Raw genomic sequence first — 22,682 nt, 5'->3', positions numbered from 1 at the left:
CATACTACTCTATTAAATACTCTTTGGGTATACTCCTTTGAGACGTAATATGCATGTTAATTTCAACTCCCTTACTCACTAGAGAGGGGAGGGTGGGGCAGACAATTACAATGTTTCAAAGATGTACAATGTGGGAGAGAGGCCATTTTCCGTGCCTGGTACAGAAGATTGCACAAGGGGAGGTGCTAGACTAAAATGATTGATCAGCCTCAAACCCTGGAAAAAACAATTGCAGGAAACCCACTGAGGGAGACAGTGCACCAATTCCTGCCACAATGAGGTATTATTAACTTATATTGGAAAAAGATGCACACTGACTTCACAGAAACCAAAGGGGAAATAAATATTTTATCTTAATGATGCGATAAAACTTGTCCACTACCCTAACAGAATTTTAAACAGAATTTAGTGGGAGTAGATTTTACACAGACATAAAAACTTCCTACAGTTACTATACTAATACTGTGTCAAATTAAATCGTTTTGCATCTGGCCAGTAGTGATGAGTATATCTCTCTAAATGTAGCAGAAATACTTTGGGGGTTTTAGCATGCTAAGTGAACATGTTGTCCCCCAGCTCACTCTCTCTCTCTACCGAGCTGCTTCACTACAGGAAGTAACCACATCCTCTGGTAGCTGGGCCTCGCAAAGCGAGGGTGGCCCGCTCAACATGGAGCTCACTGACACTACATCCTGTAATGCATCACTGCTGCTTGCCTGCCTTTCTCTCAGAGTTAATGTGTGCTCAGTGATTGCACCAGCACAAGTTCTCTTTTTGATTTCTTAACATCCACACACAAGTGCATGCAAATAGGACTTGTAGCTCTCTATCGCACTGTTTTGCTTTCATATGACATTTACTGTAGGCCTATACGTAATTATGATAAAAAGTTGCTCTTAGACTGTTCTAGTGACACGATAATAACGTGATCATTTTGTAATTGCAAGTTCTGCCATTTTTGTAATTACAAAAGTGGAATTAGGAAAAGTAGCCTTATTTCTAGAATGATTTATATAACAGCAGGCATTCAAAACCTGATGAGCTAGCCATCATGGATACCTCAGTCTTTAGACCACTACATCATGGCCCAACACTCAAAGCAGTTTTACAGCCAGTATGAATTTGAAACAAATGGAATATGCCCATAAAAGGAATGCAACAAATGAGTGTATGCTGCCTGTCTCGTGGTATACAAGCTTCCTCCTGCTGTGCACCCTAAACATATTTCCATCCCACGCTGTGAGTGATTAATAAAGCTATATTGACATGGCTCCATGTTCTGTCCTCTCAGAGATGACATGAGTGTGTGTGTGTGTGTGGGGGGGGGGGGGGGGGAATAACTGAGCAGGGCTGAGGCCCACGCCTGAGCTGAGCCACAATGGCATGCTTTATTTCCCAGCTGTGAGGCTGATTAGGGCCGCGTTCTTTCCCCTTTGTGTCAGCAGGCCCCATTCGCTGGTCAGTCCACTTGTCACCCTGCCACTTCCTGTCATCACCGGCAGCACAGAGCAGACTGGAGTGGCTGGACTGATGCGGCACACAGAGTAGAGGGCTGTAGAGTAGAGCTGTGACTGGACCGAGGCCTGTAAGAGCAGGAGCTAACTACTATGAACATTCATCTCATTTAGGCTTCACAAATGACCCAGACACATTCAGCCATCTACAAGTAATTAGTACAAACATTTAACATGGTTGGTTCTCAAACAAATTCTATGCCACTCAACAGTGCATAGTTGAGTTCCTTGTTTTCTTAAAATGTATGACTAAACAAGATCTGGACACATCACAAAGATGTTACCTAACGTTATAGGGGAGAGATTAATAAATCAACTTTTTATTTTACGCAAAATGAAGGCCCAGTTTTCTAGGGAGTGGTTAGCTGAATGTTTCATTTCCTCTTTCCATGTTCCGGCAACTCCTACAAGTGAAATTAAGCTTTACGTGCACTTGCAGGCTATACCGATAACTTATATTTGTAAACAAGTTAGGTCCAATAACTGTCTATTGCCATTGTCACGTTTCCCAATAACCAACCAAAAATCGTTGCTCAACATAAAAAGGTAACTAACAAAAAAAAAACAGGTGGGGGCTTAAAATGGGTTCTGAAAGGCATCCACTGAATGCTGACCAAGCAAACTAGACTAGGGTCTTAAATATACACCCACCATGGACGCCCACTAGATTTGCCTAATAAACTAAAAGAAAAGAACCCACGCCAACTTAGGTTAGGGAGTGAAAATAAACATCAATCAAACCAAATGGTGACAAAATAAAAGGTGTTGTATTAAACTTAAAGCAGGAGCGTTAAACAGCAGTCTAGCTCTTCCAACATCTCTCATGCCAACTGGAACACTGGCTCTGCAGCTTTTAAATATCACCTGTGCAAGCAGGTGATTAACGAGGTGCAACACGTCCTGACCAACAAGGATGATTCCAATCAGGGCAAGCCACAAACAGAACCAAACTCGAAGTCGAAATCCCAAAGCCTATAACATCTTCCCCCTTAAGACAACAAATATATACCATGTATTTGTTGGACAAGTTTGCTCACCACCAACTGAAAAAAACTCCCATTTCACAACAAGATCAACTTAAATGTGACACTACTTTAATGAATCGCCATCTCTAATATAAACACGGTATTTGCTGCCAGTCTATTGTACAAGACAAAACAGGCACAAAAAAATGCTATTATATTTTTCATATTTGTAAATATATATATATATATATATATATATATATATATATATATATATATATATATATAATAGCTGCCTAAAACTCAGAAGTTTTGAGAACAGAGGGAAAATCTCGATCTGTGTACGTTCCTAGTACTCATCCCCTTGGGACAAGCCCTACCAAAACAAAAATAATCTCCAATACGGCAAAACATGCAGTCAAAACAAAAGCCAGGATACACACTGGCAAAACACAAAAACAAAATCGGCAACAAAGTTGTCCTTACTACGGATTTCAAGGGGAAACTCCCGCAATATCCGTAGTAAATTTCTTCTCAGGATTTTCCTCATTTGAATTGCCTCAGGGAAATGAGTGGTAGCACACATAACGGTTACAAGAAAATGGTGACCACTCTTTGTTTTGGGCAAAGGACCAACACAGTCCACCAGAACCCTGCTGAAGGTTAATCAAAAGCAGGAATAGGCTGCAAAGATGCAACTGGTACCTTTGCAGCTTACAGTTTGGTTTGGTTTGCCTGTGAGCTGGCAAATGTGACAAGATTTACAATAAGCCACAACATCCCATTTCAGATCAGAAGAAGTTACGCAAGATACGGTCATACATCTTGTTGACCCCAAGATGGCCTGCCATACTACCATCGTCAGCCAACCTCAGTATCTCTTGTCGACAATTTGAAATACACTGAGCCAATCGTCTTGCCTGGTTGTGGCGTGGGAACGCCATTTTATCATCAGAATACCATCTCTGTCAAAGTAACCCACACGAACTTCAAACTCCTCCTCTGGACATATCTCAGCAAAAAAAGGGGAGACATCTTTACTATATTCAGCAATCAGCTGCTTCCTAGACATCGAAGTGTCAACTGTATGGACCCTCTCTCTTTCAGAGGTCCTACAAACTTGCTCACCTTCAGGGTTTTCAAAGGAGAGGTCAGCTCAGGAGGTATACCGAAATCAGGACCACACATAAATGTCTCAGACAGATGAAACATGGTAGGATTATTGACATGCTCCTGAACACTAGACTTGCTCTTGGCAATCTTGTTTGACATAACACATATAACCGCACACGCTGGGAACACTCTAGGGTACATTTCTGATAACCCATCAGGTTCCTCTACTCTTGGTTCCTTTATAAATAACAGGATTTGGCACAACCTTCCCTCCAGCCAAATCGTTGCCCAAAATGAAAGAGACCCTCTTTACCAGTATGCTAGGCATCACTCCAACGATAACGGACCCAGTAACAAGATCAGACTCGAGTTCCACATTATACAAAGGAACTTCCATGCAACCCATCTCCATGCCTTGAACGAAGATACTATAACAAGTTGCTGAAGTGTCAGACAAAGGCAAAACACCCTCCAAATATACTGCTCAAAAAAATAAAGGGAACACTTAAACAACACAATTTAACTCCAAGTCAATCAAACTTCTGTGAAATCAAACACTTAGGAAGCAACACTGATTGACAATAAATTTCACATGCTGTTGTGCAAATGGAATAGACAACAGGTGGAAATTATAGGCAATAAGCAAGACACCCCCAATAAAGGAGTGGTTCTGCAGGTGGAGACCACAGACCACTTCTCAGTTCCTATGCTTCCTGGCTGATGTTTTGGTCATTTTTGAATGCTGGCGGTGCTTTCACTCTAGTGGTAGCATGAGACGGAGTCTACAACCCACACAAGTGGCTCAGGTAGTGCAGCTCATCCAGGATGTCACATCAATGCGAGCTGTGGCAAGAAGGTTTGCTGTGTCTGTCAGCGTAGTGTCCAGAGCATGGAGGCGCTACCAGGAGACAGGCCAGTACATCAGGAGACGTGGAGGAGGCCGTAGGAGGGCAACCCAGCAGCAGGACCGCTACCTCCGCCTTTGTGCAAGGAGGAGCACTGCCAGAGCCCTGCAAAATGACCTCCAGCAGGCCACAAATGTGCATGTGTCTGCTCAAACGGTCAGAAACAGACTCCATGAGGGTGGTATGAGGGCCTGACATCAACAGGTGGGGGTTGTGCTTACAGCCCAACACCGTGCAGGACGTTTGGCATTTGCCAGAGAACACCAAGATTGGCAAATTCGCCACTGGCGCCCTGTGCTCTTCACAGATGAAAGCAGGTTCACACTGAGCACGTGACAGATGTGACAGAGTCTGGAGACGCCGTGGAGAACGTTCTGCTGCCTGCAACATCCTCCAGCATGACCGGTTTGGCGGTGGGTCAGTCATGGTGTGGGGTGGCATTTCTTTGGGGGGCCGCACAGCCCTCCATGTGCTCGTCAGAGGTAGCCTGACTGCCATTAGGTACCGAGATGAGATCCTCAGACCCCTTGTGAGACCATATGCTGGTGCGGTTGGCCCTGGGTTCCTCCTAATGCAAGACAATGCTAGACCTCATGTGGCTGGAGTGTGTCAGCAGTTCCTGCAAGAGGAAGGCATTGATGCTATGGACTGGCCCGCCCGTTCCCCAGACCTGAATCCAATTGAGCACATCTGGGACATCATGTCTCGCTCCATCCACCAACGCCACATTGCACCACAGACTGTCCAGGAGTTGGCGGATGCTTTAGTCCAGGTCTGGGAGGAGATCCCTCAGGAGACCATCCGCCACCTCATCAGGAGCATGCCCAGGCGTTGTAGGGAGGTCATACAGGCACGTGGAGGCCACACACACTACTGAGCCTCATTTTGACTTGTTTTAAGGACATTACAGCAAAGTTGGAACAGCCTGTAGTGTGGTTTTCCACTTTAATTTTGAGTGTGACTCCAAATCCTCCATGGGTTGATAAATTGGATTTCCATTGATTATTTTTGTGTGATTTTGTTGTCAGCACATTCAACTATGTAAAGAAAAAAGTATTTAATAAGATTATTTATTTCATTCAGATCTAGGATGTGTTGTTTAAGTGTTCCCTTTATTTTTTGAGCAGTGTATAAAAGGTTGGACTGCCCCAGTGTCCCGCAGAAGACAGACTGCCCAACTTTTTATTTTGGAGGGTGTTTTGTCTTTGTTTGACACTTCAGCAACTGGTTACAACTGGTTACACATATAATCCAAAACCTTGTTTAGGCGATAAACCAGTCCCATCCAGAGGCTGGAGTGATCCCACAAGAAGAAACAGTTTTTCTCTCTCATTTTTCTGTTTCAACTTAGGACACAGAGACAATGTGTCCTTTGTCACGGCAGTAATGACAAACTGGCGGATACAAAGCACAAGTTTTCTGCCTTATCTTTGGGCACTGCAGAAAATACTTAAACCTCACAGAGGGAGGTGACTTCTCTAGATTGCTTTTTGTGTAGGGATAACTACTGGGCGCTTTGTTTGTGAAGGTAGTTTTTTGTGTCAACACAAACTCAACTGCAAGGACTCCATCTTTCTCAAGAGTGAGATCCTTGTGCTCATAAATGTAGGTAGCAACCCTTTCGTGAAGGCAATTCTTGAACTACTTGAGTAGTAGGAGTGCCTTTAACTCTTGAAGGACCTTGACCTCTTGAGAACAACACCTCCAATCAAAAAGACATGCGGGTTCCCTTGAGAATTCAACATGGCTTTTTAATGTCTTTCGTAATTTACTGAACTGTTGTCTGTATGCCTCTGGGACCAACTCATAAGCCAGAAGGATAGCAGCTTTAACAGTGTCCTAATCTAAACTCTGATCAAGAGATAAAGCACCATACACTTTCAGAGATTTTCCCACAAAAACACTTTGTAGAGGAGGACCAGATATTGCGCAGCCATTCTAGCGACGTGGCAATCCACTCATAGTAGAATATACCTCCACCTCCTTTTCATTGAAAGGCGATACAAGCCGACCAAGATCAAACTCTGTTAAAGGTGGAGGATCATGGCCTGACTTGATTGTGAGGGCATCCACTTCTGGTGCTGCTTTGGTGGCCTCCAGTTCTATCTGTTTTAACTGAACGGTGTGCTCGAACTCTAGTGGTGGATTACACGGATGGTGTATTCCACCATCCGTAGGACCCTTCTCATCATCATCCTTCTCCGCGAGGATTTCCTCTTCCACTAAAACAGTAGTGATTAACTCTTTGACTAGTGCTTTTGAATCGGCAGTTGCCACTGTCACATAATGCTTTGCAATGATGAGCAGATTCGCTTTTGTACATTTTATCCAGTACCTCCCAAGTAGGGTTCCCCACAAATGCTTGCAAATAAAAGTCCATATTTATTTTTATTTACAGTGTGAGTTTTTATGCAACTTTCCACTGATTTCTCCAATTTTATAACCCATCTGAGTGGTTGTCAGTGACAAACGCTACAACAAAAGTGTTTTTTGAAAACTCAAATATCTAGGCACAGTAACACTTCAGAGGTGATTAGAGTGACTACCATACTCATAGGAAACAATGATCCTTCCTGGCTGAGCCCCCATTTTGTTACGTTCCCCAATAACCAACCAAAAATCATCACTCAACATGAAAAGGGAACAAACAAATTAATCACTCACAAGCAAACCGAAACAAAGTGGGGTTTTAAAATGGATTCTGAAAAGCATCCATGGTGGTACCTACTGAATGCTGGCCAAGCAAACTCGAGTCTTAACACACCCACACCCACCATGGACACCCACTAGATTTGCCTCATGCCAACTAGCACATAGGCTCTGCAGCGCTAAAATATCACCTGTGCCAGCACAGGTGAAACTTAAACATGTTTAACAAGGCAACAGGTGCAACTCATCCAATCTGGGAAAGCCACACCCAAACAGAACCAACCTCGAAAACGAAGTAGATCAAAACCCCAAAGCCTTAAACGCCATAGCTATTCCTTTTATGGTTTACCCTAACTATGAACTAAGCCACACCACAAATGTGAGTTGAATCTAATTTCAGTGACTAAGATTTGTTAAATGACTCTAATTTACAAGATCCAGTAAGACATTGAGAGTAGATTTGCATGTAAGTCCCACATTGTGCCTCTGTCACCATGTTAAACATTTATTTGCATCACTGTTTTGATGAATCCCCTAAATCAATGGTTCCCAACCAGGGTACTAGAACCCCTGGGGGTACTTGGCCTATCTACAGAAGGTACTTGAGAAGACTCGTGACCATAGGCTTACTGGTAAAATGCACATGAGGGGGTACTTCAGGCAGACCAAAATGTTGTTGCTGGTTCAGTAACTGAAAAAGGTTGGGAACCACTGCCCTAAATCATACCACTTTTATATTTTCTCTAAACACTATGCTTTATTTTCCCAGTCAACCAAACGAACTGCTTAACATGACATAGCCTACTGATTAGACATTATTTCATTGTGTAGTTCAGGCCAACAGGTCCTTGGCTACCAGTCAAGGGTTGTTAAGTGCCTTTCCTGGGTAAAAATAGTTCATCTCACACAAGAAAAAAATAACTACGAATAGGCAGTTCTGCCTGGTAAGGGTTTGTATCGCATGGCTAGAGCTCAGAACACTTCTCACACACTATTATTAGAACAGCAGCAAAACATCACTCTCAGTAACAGGACCAAGGATAGTTTTGTGGCTGATTCCTCACAAAACATGAACAAAATCGAATACATGGACGAGTACCTTGGAGGAAGGCTATCAACCTAGGGGTGGCAGGTAGCCTAGTGGTTAGTGTTGGACTAGTAACCAGAAGGTTGCAAGATTAAATCCCCAAGCAATCTGTCGTTAACCTAGGCTATCATTGAAAATAAGAATTTGTTCTTAACTGACTTGCCTAGTTAAATAAAGGTTAAAAAAAAAAATTTATTTTTTAAAAACTGGACAGATTGATTGATTTCCTTCAGTTCTGTCGTCACATTCTGCGATTGACTTGCAAGGCTTCAGCGGTGTATTTGATCTGCGCATGTGCCCGCAGCGCAAGACACTCTCTATGCGAGTGAGGTGAGTTTGAAAAAACGGAAAGTATGCATTTTAGAAATAAATAGGCTTCCCCAAAATAACGTGGTAGATTATACCTTTTTTACGCATTTATCAAAATCCCATCCCAAGCCTGATTTCAGATACATCATGTAAACAAGATCATTAGGGAAATCGTTATTCTTGCACAGCATGTAAACGTTTAAATCTAACTATTATATGAATCTGACTATTTACACTTATCGTATTATTGTGTACATACAATGCCGGCGGTGTTACTATTGGTCAGTCATCGGGATCGGCTCGTAACACCAGCCACACTACACGATGAAGGCAAAAAGTTTACGACCGCATGTAGTGATACTTAATCGGCAGACCTAGACCATGCCACACTGAACGAACCAAGACATGCGACAATTGTTTCCGACATAAGAATTTGCCCACGACGTGGAAATTTTGTCTGGGACAGCAAAATCGTGGCATAAGACAGCTAAAATTGTACAGTCTACAAAGGCCTTTACCCAGGCCTCCTTTAAGACTAATGTTTCATCTGTATGTGCTACAAAATCACCAATGTTCATGTTTCCATTCTATCTTGGGAACATTCAATGCCTTTTCTGTCTTGTAAAGGGCGTTGAGTCATACTGAGGAGCAAACAAAGCTATAACAAATCTTAGCCATAGACTGTATTTCAGTAAAGTACGCAAATTATTATAAACTGGGACACCAATCACTAGGGAAAAAATGAAGTGACACTTTCCAAAATTTTGGAATGCCTCCTTCGACTGCATCCCCTCAAGACATCTGATTGAAAACCACTTTGAAGGGGATTTAAAAATCATAAATACGTGGAAATCAGGAACTGATGGATAATTCTTATACTATGTTGTTAGATTGTTTGTCACACGTACTTTTATGTTAACCATTCACAAACATATTCGCATACACAAATGGAATACAATCAATTAGAAAAGTATTCATAGTATGTTTTTAGGTCAAAATCATGAACAGGAAGATTAGAGCCACAGGCACTAATGTAGAACTAAAAGCACACTCTGGCTTTATTTCTGAGAATGAGGTTAGCCTGAAACTGCTAACGCTACTCTCCGTAGAGCCAAAATGTTATACTCAGAATCAATACAAGAATTTCAATTATGTTGATATTTTTTCAGCTTGAATGTGTTTGCGAGTCTTATATTAGTTTCAAGTTAGTTAAACTCACTGTACTATGACTTTTTCAAATCAGGTTCATGAATCGCAGATAATGCCAGCTCCTTTGTATTCAAACACCTTAAAGCAACCACTTATCAGTACAAATTGATAACGTCGTTATCACAATCATTACTGTTCACTTACCAACGTAGTAATAGTGCAGTAATTTATGTTAAGCTAGGGTGAGATCCTATGTAAAAAAATAAATAAAGTTCTGTTTTTAACAAACCTCATCTAAATCAACTCAAAAACACACCAAAACAACAACAAAAGACAACTCACTGGTTGGTTTTCTGCAGCCAGAGAGATGTTTCAGAGCTGCCGCACAGTTAAACTCCATTTACGGGCTGAAGCCCCCAAAGGTTCGCATAATTTCTGCCTTTCATACACTCTACCACCTGTAGCTTAGTTTATTACAAATTGTTAATCTCAGCTCTGCTATGTGCGTTTACAGAGCTGCTTAATCCCCTTCTTACATACCACTGGACTTTCCACTTCACTTGGTTCTGTTATTTGTTGTTTGTGAAGAACTAAGGCTTTTCAACTAACAAAATTATACTCATGCCAATATAGTATTTCACTTCACTGGACCGTAGTAAGTAGACATTGCTGTTGATTAGAATATCGTAGTTCTGAAGGAAAGCAACATCACAGAATAACACATTTATTGGTGATGTGTAGAGTTCTAGAGTCTAAAGGTACATCTGAAATAAAATTAACCAGACTGCAAGTACCTTTTTAGTGATGAGAGGGTCTTATGAATATAATAAAATTGATTGATGTCAAATAGCATATCATAACATATGTATTATGACATTATCTGGGAAATGAGACAGGAGTCAATTTGGTGTCTGACATGGGGTGGCCTGTAGAAGTGCTTAAAAACCTAAACGCTGAAACACTGGCTGAGGACCATGCAGTTGCGCAGGATGGAGAAGGGGGAGTCTGTGCTGTGAAACACCAAATAAGGCTTTCAGTGGCAGCGTCAAGAGACTGCAGGCCAGGAAATGGCTAAAAAGTAACTGACGCAATCTTAGAAACCTTGAGTCACTAGATTACAGTTCCTTGGGAAGCTGTAAAATTGCCAAAAGAAACACAGCCAAAGCCTACAATAATGGTAGGGGGGGACATGGATGACTGCTGTGAAAAGACATGTTAATATATAAATACAGATTCAAATAAATACAACTATAATCTTCTCATGAGTTCACAATTCTTAAAAGCTAAATGTCACAATACTGCACATTATTTTACTGTCATTACCTGGGTGCATTTTATCGCAGTGACGGATTCTTATTAAACAAAACATATTTTTCAAATCCTGATGTCTGACTTTCTGACCTAAAATATGATGCTATACAGAGTGGTTTATTCATTGTTCCTAATTTGGAGTAAATACTTGATTAAGATAACGTAGAAATCAAATAAATTACAAATGCAATGCTATTTAACATCACTAGAACTGATCCAGTGGATTCTACATTCAACTAAATTTCTCTGGGCTGGGCTCTATATCGGGCGGCAGGTAGCCTAGTGGTTAGAGCGTTCGACTATTAGTAACCGGAAGGTTGCAAGATCGAATCTCCGAAGTGACAAGGTAAAAATCTTTCGTTCTGCCCCTGAACTAGGCCGTTATTGAAAATACGAATTTGTTATTTTAACTGACTTGCCTAGGTAAATAAAGGTCAAAAAATAATAATGAATATAGCAAATATCTAAAACCACACAGGCCTAGTAATCTAGGCTAAGGTTTGCCATAGATCAAACTGTAAGAACCTACATTTCTAGATACTGTACCTCCTAGAATAGCCTATATTTTGATAGAGCACAATGCAAGTGATCTAACCTCCATCACTCAATAGCAGGCCTATAGGACAGGCTAACATGGGAGTCCACTGTTGAAGAGTGCATAGGCTAGCTATTGTACTACGGGGTACCACAAAGACAAACACAACGTCATCGAATGGGCCATGGGAACTCAACACTAATAGGCCACATTGATATGAATTGGGCCCGGTGACGAGTTAATGTAGTCTAGAGACTACATTTGAACAACATTTAAAATGTCTGACATAATTATTCATGAATAGGGATCGAGTTGATATGAACCCAACGCTGGTCTATTCAACTTCTTGAACGTTCATTCAAAAGCCAATCACGTTCCAGGAACGGGGGATTGCCGATGGCGCATAGCTGACACAAAATAACGGTTCATAGGATAGACACAAACCTAGGGTAGCCTAACAAAAAAAAGAACGTTGGGCAACATTGTATCAATACCTTGTAATCGGTAATAAAACAAGTTTAGGTGATGCTGGAGAAAAAAAATATAGGCTACAGCGTCCTGCCCTACATGAAATACATGTTTTAAAATACACTTTTCATTCATTTGAGGGGCGCTAAATCTTTTCTGAACCTATATGGCTCTACATAGGCTATACAAAGTCAGACACATTCAGTAGCCAAATTGAGTTAAATCTTCCAAATAGATGCTTTCGAAGTATTATAGGATATCAATTCAAACATTTTACTTTATAGCCTGTCATGGGCTAAATTATCTTTCTCGACCAAACAAGACAACAAGTTGGAAAGCTACATTTTGACCAGAGATAGCGTTTTATATGTCTTATTTCTATGTAAACATGTATATATTTTTTAAAGCTGGTCCCACACAATAATAAAGGCTACTCACGGTCTTCGGCATTTTCGCAGTTATCTGTCCTTAGTCACTGATGTCAGGAATTGGATGGTAGCAACAATGGAGTCAACAAAAACTTGTGTCCATTAGATAAAGTGCACAATCTGAAAATCGTCCGTCAAGTTCAGTTAAACTTTGATTTCAAACTTTTCAAACTGCTCGTATTTTCCTATTTTCTTTGTATCGCCTCAAAGTGGTGGTCCAGAGCGTAATTTCCTGCTAACGGCACGGTGACTGAAAAACCACACCCAGCCCAATGAAGACATACTAAAATGAGTTTTTCAGCAGACTCCGCCTGTATTCTCAATGACCCCGTTATTCCTTTGTCAAGCTCCAGTTGAACGTGAGCAGCTGAACTAAATTCCTGGACTTGAAATTTAAGCCGGGATACCCCACAAAATTCCGATATACGTAATTTCCCGTATACCATAAGCATATAGCTAGGCTACTGTCAGTAGCAACATTTGATTTCACTCCAGTTTTTCAATCTAAGATATAATACCATTTTGAATGTAACACACTGTTTGGGACAGGCGCGCCGGATAGGGTGGTTAGGCATATTTGATTAAAATTGCCATTGCATATTATTTTCAACAAACACCTAGTCAGAACTATATTTTATAGGCTAATGGATCTAATAAATATAAAGCAGATTTATTTTTCCAATCAATTATTGAACCTCAGACGAGTTTTTTCAAATGACACTTTCTGACACCCCCATATGACACAACTTCCAATCAATACAATAATCACCATTTCATATGATGTGCATTTTGTGTACGCAAATGCATCATTGATATCCATTCAAAAGGAATCCAGGCAGAAATAGCCTCATTCCACTTCCCCTGACCCATGGACAACCTACTGTATATGGACAGCTACTGAAATAATTACAGAAATAGGATAGGCCAAGGTCTACTATAAAGGCCTGTCACGATGCATACAAATATAAGCCACATTTTGATACCAGTAAGGTAAACTGTACAAAAAAGTAGCTTACCCTCTCTAGGGTATGTGGGATGAAATCGTCCCACCTAGTCAATAGCCAGTGGAATCGAGTGGCGCGATATTCAAATACCTTAGAAATGCTATTACTTCAATTTCTAAAACATATGACTATTTTACACCATTTTAAAGACAAGACTCTCGTTAATCTAACCACATTGTCCGATTTCAAAAAGGCTTTACAACGAAAGCAAAACATTAGATTATGTCAGGAGAGTACCCAGCCAGAAATAATCACACACCCATTTTTCAAGCTAGCATATAATGTCACAAAAACCAAAACCACAGCTAAATGCAGCACTAACCTTTGATGATCTTCATCAGATGACACTCCTAGGACATTATGTTATACAATACATGCATGTTTTGTTGAATCAAGTTCATATTTATATCAAAAAACAGCTTTTTACATTAGCATGTGACGTTCAGAACTAGCAAACATACCGAAAACTTCCGGTGAATTTACTAAATTACTCACGATAAACGTTCACAAAAAAACATAATTATTTTAAGAATTATAGATACAGAACTCCTTTATGCAATCGCGGTGTCAGATTTTAAAATAGCTTTTCGGCAAAAGCACATTTTGCAATATTCTGAGTAGATAGCTCGCCATCACGGGCTAGCTAATTTGACACCCACCAAGTTTGGTGTTCACTAAACTCAGAATTACTATAAGAAAAATTGGATTACCTTTGCTGTTCTTTGTCAGAATGCACTCCCAGGACTTCTACTTCATCCACAAATGTTGTTTTGGTTCAAAATAATCCATAGTTATGTTCAAATATCCTCTGTTTTGTTCTTGCGTTCAAGACACTATCCGAACGGTGACACGCGGACGCATATCGTGACAAAAAAATTCAAAATAATCCATTACCGTACTTCGAGCATGTCAAACGCTGTTTAAAATCATTTTTTATGCGATTTTTCTCGTAAAATAGCGATAATATTCCGACCGGGAGACGTCTTTTTCGTTCAAAGACTGAAAATGTAAAATGGCCTCTTCACGTGCGTGCCCGTCTCATTGTTCTCAGATCGACCACGATCCAAATGCGCTACTGTTTTTCAGCCAGGGGCTGCAAAGTCATCATTCAACGTTCTGGCGCCTTCTGAGAGCCTATGGGAGCCTTAGAAAGTGTCACGTTACAGCAGAGATCCTCTGTTTTTGATAAAGAGGGTGTAGAAGGCCAAGAAATGGTCAGAGAGGGCACTTCCTGTACAGAATCTTCTCAGGTTTTGGCCTGCCATATGAGTTCTGTTATACTCACAGACACCATTCAAACAGTTTTAGAAACTTAAGGGTGTTTTCTATCCAAATCAAACAATTATATGCATATTCTAGTTTCTGGGCAGTAGTAATAACCAGATTAAATCGGGTACGATTTTTATCCGGATGTGAAAATACTGCCCCCTACCCTAGAGAGGTTACAATATATTTGATTTCCTGTCCATAAAGATAAGTTATAATTCACAATAAGTTTGGCCAGGGATTGGCAACTTTTATGGGGGTGGGGGCCACAACAAATCTGAACTCAAGGGGCTGCAGTGACTCGAGGGTCTGCATACCCACGCATGCAGTCAGAGCCGGCTCTTGGATTTTGGGGGCCCTAAACAACATTTTTGCCCCCCTCTTGACAGCGGAGAAAAAAATATATAGTTTAAGAGTTAATTTCCTGCAATTCTACACATTTGGCCATAGGGCGGAGAGAACATCTTGCAGTTTTAAATAAAATATGCTGCAATTCTACACATTGCCATGAGGCAGAGGGAAGATTTTGCAATTTTATAACTAATTCCATGCAATTCTAGTAATTTTGCCATAGGTTGGAGACATGTTTGCCGTTTTAATATGGATCTGAGTGAGTGACAAACAAAATCAATGAGGGCCCCCTGGTCGGTAATTTTACCATGATTATTACAAGTTTAGATAGGCAAATTCGTCTAGCCAGCTATCTAAAAATGTTTTGCTGACATGGGCTAATTGAGTTACTGTCAGTGACTGATATGAGAGAAAAACTGCTGATGCACAACCAAATTTCGAAATTGCCTTGTGTATTCTACTATTCTAACTCTCATCAGTAAGTAGAGACCCCGATTGAGTTCCAGACAACATTTTATTTTTTGTTTTATTTTATTTTATCTGCGGGCCTACAAGAGGGGGGACAGCCATCTTTGAGTAAGGCTTTAGCCTACATTCATGCGCAACACCCAACAGGAGCCTATGACAATACATTACACACTATAATTGTATGATTGAATGCCAGACTAGATGTTAACTGTTATATTTGCTTATTATTTCGTTGTTTTTTCTAATTATAGCATAAATTTGGCGTGTGCAATAGCGGAACATTTCTGCGCGGTATTGGTTTCTTGGTGTTTCATTTAACCGACCCCACTCTAGTCTGTGGATGGTGTTGGCAGGTTAGCATTGGAACATCTCATTTTGGTTAGCCTAGCTAGCTACATGTTTTGCATTAGAGCTAAATTAACTAGGTAAAAACTGTTTGTCTCTAATTGTCGTTTCTTTAGCTGGTAAATATGAAGAAAAAAACTACAGAGAAAAAGGGCCATGTAGTTGCATGGATCAACAAAGCAGAATGGGACCAGGTGCTCGAGTATCTGTACTCAAAGGATTGTGCTTTACAAAAGTATGCATTACACCGAATTACGGCGTGGAAGGGCAGGTAAGGGATACACGTATGATCTTCAGATAATGTTTTCCTGTTGCATAATTACTATTTTGTTAGCTAGATAATTGCAGAATAGTTCGTGTTAGCTTAGCTTGTAGCTAACGTTAGTTCGTGTCCAACTCATCCCACCACTGCTGTTTTCTGGTGGACAAAGCCGTTCCTGGATGAAAAATATTATCACACAATTTGATTTATTTTTTCAGATTTGCCCACAACACTCCCATCGCTGTAGAAAGCACAGCAGACCTGGTCAGATGTCAAATACTTGACAAATCAGGAAAACTTGACGCTGACGACCTGGTCTTGCTTTATGGAACAGCACTCATGAGGTTGGAATCGCTTTTTTAATGTTTAAACGTCCTCAATCGAGTCAGGTTCATTGTTAAATTTTCTTATGTGGCAGCATACTGTTGCAATCAATGATGTGTGTAAATACAGTTCCAGTCAACAGTTGACAATACCTACTCATTCCAGGGTTTTTATTTTTACTATGTAATACATTGTAGAATAATAGTGAAGACTTCAACTATGAAATAACACATGGAATTGTGGTAACCAAAAAAAGTGTTAAACAAATCAAAATAGATTTTAGATTCTAAGTAGCCACCCTTTGCCTTGATGACAGCTTTGCACACTCTTGGCATTTTCTCAACCAGCTTCACGAGGAATGCTTTTCCAACAGTCTTGAAGGAGTCCCCCAAATGCTGAGCACTTGTTGGCTGCTTTTCCTTCACTCTGTGGTCCAACTCATCCCAAACCATCTCGATTGGGTTGAGGTCGGGTGATTGTGGAGGCCAGGTAATCTGATGCAGCACTCCATCACTCTCCTTCTTGGTCAAATAGCCCTTACACAGAATGCTGTGGTTCACCTACAGTCTCACAAAGACACGGAGGTTGGAACCAAAAAGTCTCAAATTTGGAATTTCCACCGGTTTAATGTCCATTGCTCGTGTTTCTTGACCCAACCAAGTCTCTTATTCGTGTCCTTTAGTGGTGGTTTCTTTTGCAGCAATTCGACCATGAAGGCCTGAATCACGCAGTCTTCTCTGAACAGTTGATGTTGAGATGTGTCTGTTACTTGAACTATGTGAATCATTTATTTGGGCTGCAATCTGGGGGGCAGTTAACTCTAATGAATATATCCTCTGCAGCAGAGGTAACTCTGGGTCTTCCTTTCCTGTGGCGGTCATGAGAACCAGTTTCATCATTGATTGTTTTTGCAACTTCACTTGAAGAAACTTTAAAAGTTCTTAATTTTCCTGGATTAACTGTCCTTCATGCCTTAAAGTAACGATGGACTGTAATTTTTCTTTGCTTATTTGAGCTCAAACGCATTAATAAGGAGGAAAGAAATTTAAGGCACACCTGTTAATTGAAATGCATTCCAGTTCACTACCTCGTGAAGCTGGTTGAGAGAATGCCAAGCGTGTGCAAAGCTGTCAAAGGCAAAGGGTGGCTACTTTGAAGAATTTAAAATCTATTTTGATTTGTTTAACAAAATTGTTACTACATGATTCCATATGTTATTTCATAGTGTTTGTCTTCACTATTATTCTACAATGTAGAAAATAGTAAAAATAAAGAAAAACCCTTGAATGAGTAGGTGTCAACTTTTGACTAGTTATATATATTTTATTTATTTATGTATGTATGTATGTATGTATGTGTGTGTGTGTGTGTGTGTGTATATATATATATGTGTTTTATTGATTACTCTATTGGCTTGTTTGATATTTTTCTCAATAGGTTTGTCAACTTAATCACAGAGCGTCAGCAGGGGAAAATTGCTCGTCCCCTCAGAAGGCTAGCCAGCAATGTGAGTAATTGAAAAAATATGTAATTCTTACGTCATGATTAATAAATCTAATATTACATTTTCCCCTGCTCACTACTCATGAAATGATCATGTCATCTGGGGGACCTCACTATACAGGTGATAGAATAAATGTATTTATTATTCCAATGGCTTTTTTAACAGTTGAAGATCCCTGAGTGGATTGTAAACCTCAGACATGACATTACCCACCGCAAGCTCCCTACCTTGAAATGGTGTCGCAAGGGTGAGCATGATCATGAACAAACAGATTTATTTTTCTCTTAAGAATTTCATAATCTCCGAGACCATGGGTTTTTATCTTCATCATCCTCAATAACAATATGATATCATTCCTACTTTCCATTGTGACTTTGGACTTTCTGCAGTGATCTTACTCTTAGTTGTGTTGATGTCTTTTCTATGTTGCAGGTTGTAAGTTTGTGCTGGAGTGGCTTCAGCAGGAGTACTGGTCCAGGCAGCTGGGCAGTGGGCTGGCTGAGAACTGGGACTCCCAGTCAGAGGGGGAGGATGGAGAAGAGGATCTTCAGAGGCAGGAGGATGAGCTCATCACCAGACAAAAAGAAATTGAATCCTACAGTAAGTTGGAAACATAAACACTTTAGACGCCGCTTATTACCAAGTTACATTTTCAAAAGGTATTTAAAACAGCTTTTTTCCCCTCTCTTTTCAGAGAAGGCACGAGAGTTATTGATATCTTTCGAAAAGGAGCAGTTTCAGGTATTTACACCCCCAAATTACACTTTGCTTTTTGTTTGTTACATTTTGTATTGATTTGTGAAATCCCTTAACATCAGGATTGTTAGGTTTATTTGCACTGTATGCCATGTACGTCAGAAATGTATGTGAATCATGCATAATCAACATCAAGGATGATATGGTTGTGGGAAGTCCTCAAGAAAGAACATTTAATCACAATTTATAACCACGTAATAATTTTCCTATGATTGTGAGACTTGCCCAGGGTGAAGACGTCTGTTCTCTAGTCTGCACAGCATCTCCTCTTCCATCTATAAATGAGGGCCTCAAGTTAGGCATTTTGTTATTGACATCACTCTTGAGTAATTGGGTTTTCTCTGCCAGAAATGTTTATAGCGTATGGTGGTCATTACTCTTTTCTTTTGTTTAGACGTTTGAAGGATTTCTAGAGGAGGACAAACAGGCGAGATTGTGGCCAGAACCCTCTGCAGACATGAGCTGGATCCTTGCCCAGATCAAGCACTTTGCACTAGAGTCTAGGTCAGTTAACACATTTATTGGTATTGCAGTGATTGTCAAATCCACAAACTGCATCAGATTGTATTCTACAAGAATAACGTAATTTAAATAGCAAAGGTCCGGGCCCTCATTGTTCTTTTTCCCATATAGTGAAATACTAATAGATGCATTGATTGAGGATGGATTCGTGGTTCCAACCATTGAACAACTGGTGTCACTTAGTGTCGATAACTCAGGTAAAACTGGGATTAGGTAGATTTCCTCCCAATACATTTCTTAAAATAAATGTGTAAATCCCATGTTTGATTTTATTAACAGATGTTGTAAGACTGGGAACAAGTTAAAAAATACTGTAAGCCATACACACTTACCTGAGTGACTAGAATGCCTTTGTTTTTGAAGATGCAGACCCCACTGCTCCCCACCTTCCTCGAGTTGTTCTGCGTTTCTGGCTGCCCCTCCTGAAGGATCTCAACTCTGAGCTCTTCATTCATCTCCTCCTGGAGAAACTGTTTGTGGAGCTGCAGCAGCTCTCTGAAGATGACCAGAAACACAGATCCTTCTACATTGCTGGGTGGATTTCTGAGGTCATCCTCTGCAACTCCAACAGTATGATCATTTTCTACCCCAATAACAAAATAACTCAATGTAAATACAAAACTGTGCTGGATTTACTGATGTGGATTAATTTTGTTTCTACAGAGAATGAATACCATTATGAATCAAAAATCCAGAGGAAAGCCAGACTGAAGGATAAGATCTTTATGAAACGCATCCAGCTGAGGTGGCAGCAACTCCTTGCAGCATGTCTGAATGCTCCCTGCGTGGCCACGCCTCACCTGCTCCAGCAGTAAGTGACTTCATAATGTGCAGTCGTGGCCAAAAGTTTTGAGAATGACACAGATATTAATTTCCACAAAATCTGCTGCTTTTGTGTCTTTAGATAGATAGTGTCAGATGTTACTATGGAATACTGAAGTATAATTACAAGCATTTCATAAGTGTCAAAGGCTTTTATTGACAATTACATGAAGTTGATGCAAAGAGTCAATATTTGCAGTGTTGACCCTTCTTTTTCAAGACCTCTGCAATCTGCCCTGGCATGCTGTCAATTAACTTCTGGGCCACATCCTGACTGATGGCAGCCCATTCTTGCATAATCAGTGCTTGGAGTTTGTCAGAATTTGTGGGTTTTTGTTTGTCTACCCGCCTCTTGGGGATTGACCATAAGTTCTCAATGGGATTAAGGCCTGGGGAGTTTCCTTCCAAACTGTTCCTGGATGGTTGGGAGAAGTTGCTCTCGGAGGATGTGTTGGTACCATTCTTTATTCATGGCTGTGTTCTTAGGCAAAATTGTGAGTGAGCCCACTCCCTTGGCTGAGAAGCAACCCCACACATGAATGGTCTCAGGATGCTTTACTGTTGGCATGACACAGGACTGATGGTAGCGCTCACCTTGTCTTCTCTGGACAAGCTTTTTTCTGGATGCCCCAAAAAATCGGAAAGGGGATTCAGAGAGAATGACTTTACCCCAGTCCTCAGCAGTCCAAACCCTGTACCTTTTGCAGAATATCAGTCTGTCCCTGATGTTTTTCCTGGAGAGAAGTGGCTTCTTTGCTGCCCTTCTTGACACCAGGCCATCCTCCAAAAGTCTTCGCCTCACTGTGCGTGCAGATGCACTCACACCTGCCTGCTGCCATTCCTGAGCAAGCTCTGTACTGGTGGTGCCCCGATCCCGCAGCTGAATCAACTTTAGGAGACGGTCCTGGCGCTTGCTGGACTTTCTTGGGCACCCTAAAGCCTTCTTCACAGCAATTGAACCGCTCTCCTTGAAGTTCTTGATGATCTGATAAATGGTTGATTTAGGTGCAATCTTACTGGCAGCAATATCCTTGCCTGTGAAGCCCTTTTTTGTGCAAAGCAATGATGACGGCCTGTGTTTCCTTGCAGGTAACTGTGGTTGACAGAGGAAGAACAATGATTCCAAGCACCACCCTCCTTTTGAAGCTTCCAGTCTGTAATTCAAACTCAATCAGCATGACAGAGTGAGCTCCAGCCTCATCAACACTCACACCTGTGTTAACGAGAGCATCACTGACATGTCAGCTGTTCCATTTGTGACAAGGCTGAAATGCAGTGGAAATGTTTTGGGGGGGATTCAGTTCATTTGCATGGCAAAGAGGGACTTTGCAATTCATCTGATCACTCTTCATAACATTCTGGAGTATATGCAAATTGCCATCATACAAACTGAGGCAGCAGACTGTGAAAATGAATGTCATTCTCAACTTTTAGCCACAACTGTACATACATCTCTTACTGTGTTCTCTACTGCGCTGTACCAGCTTATGAAATATAATTTGTCATTATGTTTGAAAATGACTTACTGTTTGAACTTTTAGGATCCTGGAGGACATGGAACATCCGATGCCCTTGGACACCCGACAGAAGCTACTCAGACTGAGCAGTATCTACACTCAGGGGGCAGACTCAGGGTGTGATCCTCCCATGGAGCACTCAGGCCAGCCTAGCGGTATCTACACCCTGGAGAGCCTGCATGAGAGGCTGCGGGTGCAGTCCAGACGCCAGGTCAACATGATGCACCCAGGAACCGTGTCTGACTCACGCAAGGCCCTGCCAGAGAGGACCGAGGACTTCCAAGAGCACCTGAGCCCAGATGTCCTGGCCGAGAGGGCCGCGGAACTCAGGGGTTCTCCCTGGCAAGTTTGCACAGGTCAGTTTAGTTGTCATGCCAATTTGCAGAACATGAATCTGATCAGCTGATTCCACAATATTTCATTAGAATATTACATTTTATCTAAATAGGTTTGTTTTCTCACCTGTTCAGACAAAGTCCAGTGGAAGAACTATCCTCTTGGGAAAGTTCCAGGCCAGTCAGAGGACCCTTCCTGCCTAATGGTAGAGAACTTCTCTACCATTATGGTGTTTGACCAGCAGGTGGAAATGGAGAATGCCACTCAGCACAATGCGCATGCAGGGTAAGAAACAAAATAAAGTTATACTATATATATGTAGGCATCCACAGAAATAAAAGTATGATTAAGTAAGATCAACCATCACTAAGCAATTGTACTTAATCTGAGCAGTAATGTTTCTCTTAATCTCTCCAGTGTCTCAATGCCACACAGAGTCACCACGGATGGGCTTCTCTGGACACACAATGACATCAGCAAATTGAAAGCTGGCCTGCAACTGTTTTAAACAAATAGGCCAATATTGTAAAATAAAGGCCTTCACTGTCATTGATCTTCATCTGCAAACGCATTGTATTGTTTCTACTCTGACATGCCAAAAGCATTTATTTTATTGTTTTCCAGCAAAGGCACGTGGCAAATAAAAGTACTTAGAGTACCCAAGACATTGTATCACGTTCTTTTGATTTAAATATTAAATTCCATCTTAGTTGCAAACAAGGTTCCTGAATCCCTGTTATGCCACTGTCAATTATAATTGGCTAATTCTTAT

At 40.9% G+C, this 22,682-nt stretch overlaps 2 protein-coding genes across 5 annotated transcripts in view; one reads left to right on the top strand and one right to left on the bottom strand.

The window, feature by feature from the left end:
* Window positions 1-12,760, bottom strand: part of msna (moesin a) — a 25,552-nt gene extending 12,792 nt beyond the window's left edge. The window contains exon 1 of the mRNA XM_029691578.1: window positions 12,444-12,760. Within this exon, the coding sequence (XP_029547438.1) occupies window positions 12,444-12,455 (12 nt within the window). The 5' untranslated portion in view covers window positions 12,456-12,760. The remainder of the gene's footprint in view (window positions 1-12,443) is intronic.
* Window positions 8,546-22,573, top strand: las1l (LAS1 like ribosome biogenesis factor). 4 transcript variants are annotated; one of them, XM_029691575.1, is made up of 14 exons: window positions 8,546-8,563; window positions 15,984-16,138; window positions 16,348-16,473; window positions 17,891-17,960; window positions 18,123-18,204; window positions 18,390-18,557; window positions 18,652-18,698; window positions 19,108-19,217; window positions 19,347-19,432; window positions 19,599-19,805; window positions 19,899-20,046; window positions 21,599-21,930; window positions 22,045-22,195; window positions 22,328-22,573. In XM_029691575.1, the coding sequence occupies exons 2-14, from the start codon at window positions 15,993-15,995 to the stop codon at window positions 22,416-22,418; spliced, it is 1,764 nt and encodes a 587-aa protein (XP_029547435.1). In that variant the 5' UTR covers window positions 8,546-8,563; window positions 15,984-15,992; the 3' UTR covers window positions 22,419-22,573. The 4 variants fall into 4 exon arrangements, with proteins under 4 accessions (XP_029547435.1, XP_029547434.1, XP_029547436.1 ...); XM_029691574.1 differs by lacking the exon at window positions 8,546-8,563 and adding an exon at window positions 15,499-15,630; XM_029691573.1 differs by lacking the exon at window positions 8,546-8,563 and adding an exon at window positions 15,687-15,875.
* The last annotated feature ends 109 nt before the right edge of the window (window positions 22,574-22,682 follow it).

Source organism: Salmo trutta, chromosome 15, assembly GCF_901001165.1.
Source record: "Salmo trutta chromosome 15, fSalTru1.1, whole genome shotgun sequence".
NCBI classification, from domain to species: Eukaryota; Metazoa; Chordata; class Actinopteri; order Salmoniformes; family Salmonidae; genus Salmo; species Salmo trutta.
This window is presented reverse-complemented; position numbering and strand designations above follow the sequence as displayed.

Bases quoted from the DNA above. Each gene is read 5' to 3' on its own strand.
- las1l (XM_029691575.1), top strand. From the start codon at position 15,993: ATGAAGAAAAAAACTACAGAGAAAAAGGGCCATGTAGTTGCATGGATC. The intron at 16,474-17,890 runs GTTGGAATCGCT...TTTTCTCAATAG, and splicing joins TATGGAACAGCACTCATGAG to GTTTGTCAACTTAATCACAG. The intron at 22,196-22,327 runs GTAAGAAACAAA...TAATCTCTCCAG, and splicing joins CAGCACAATGCGCATGCAGG to TGTCTCAATGCCACACAGAG.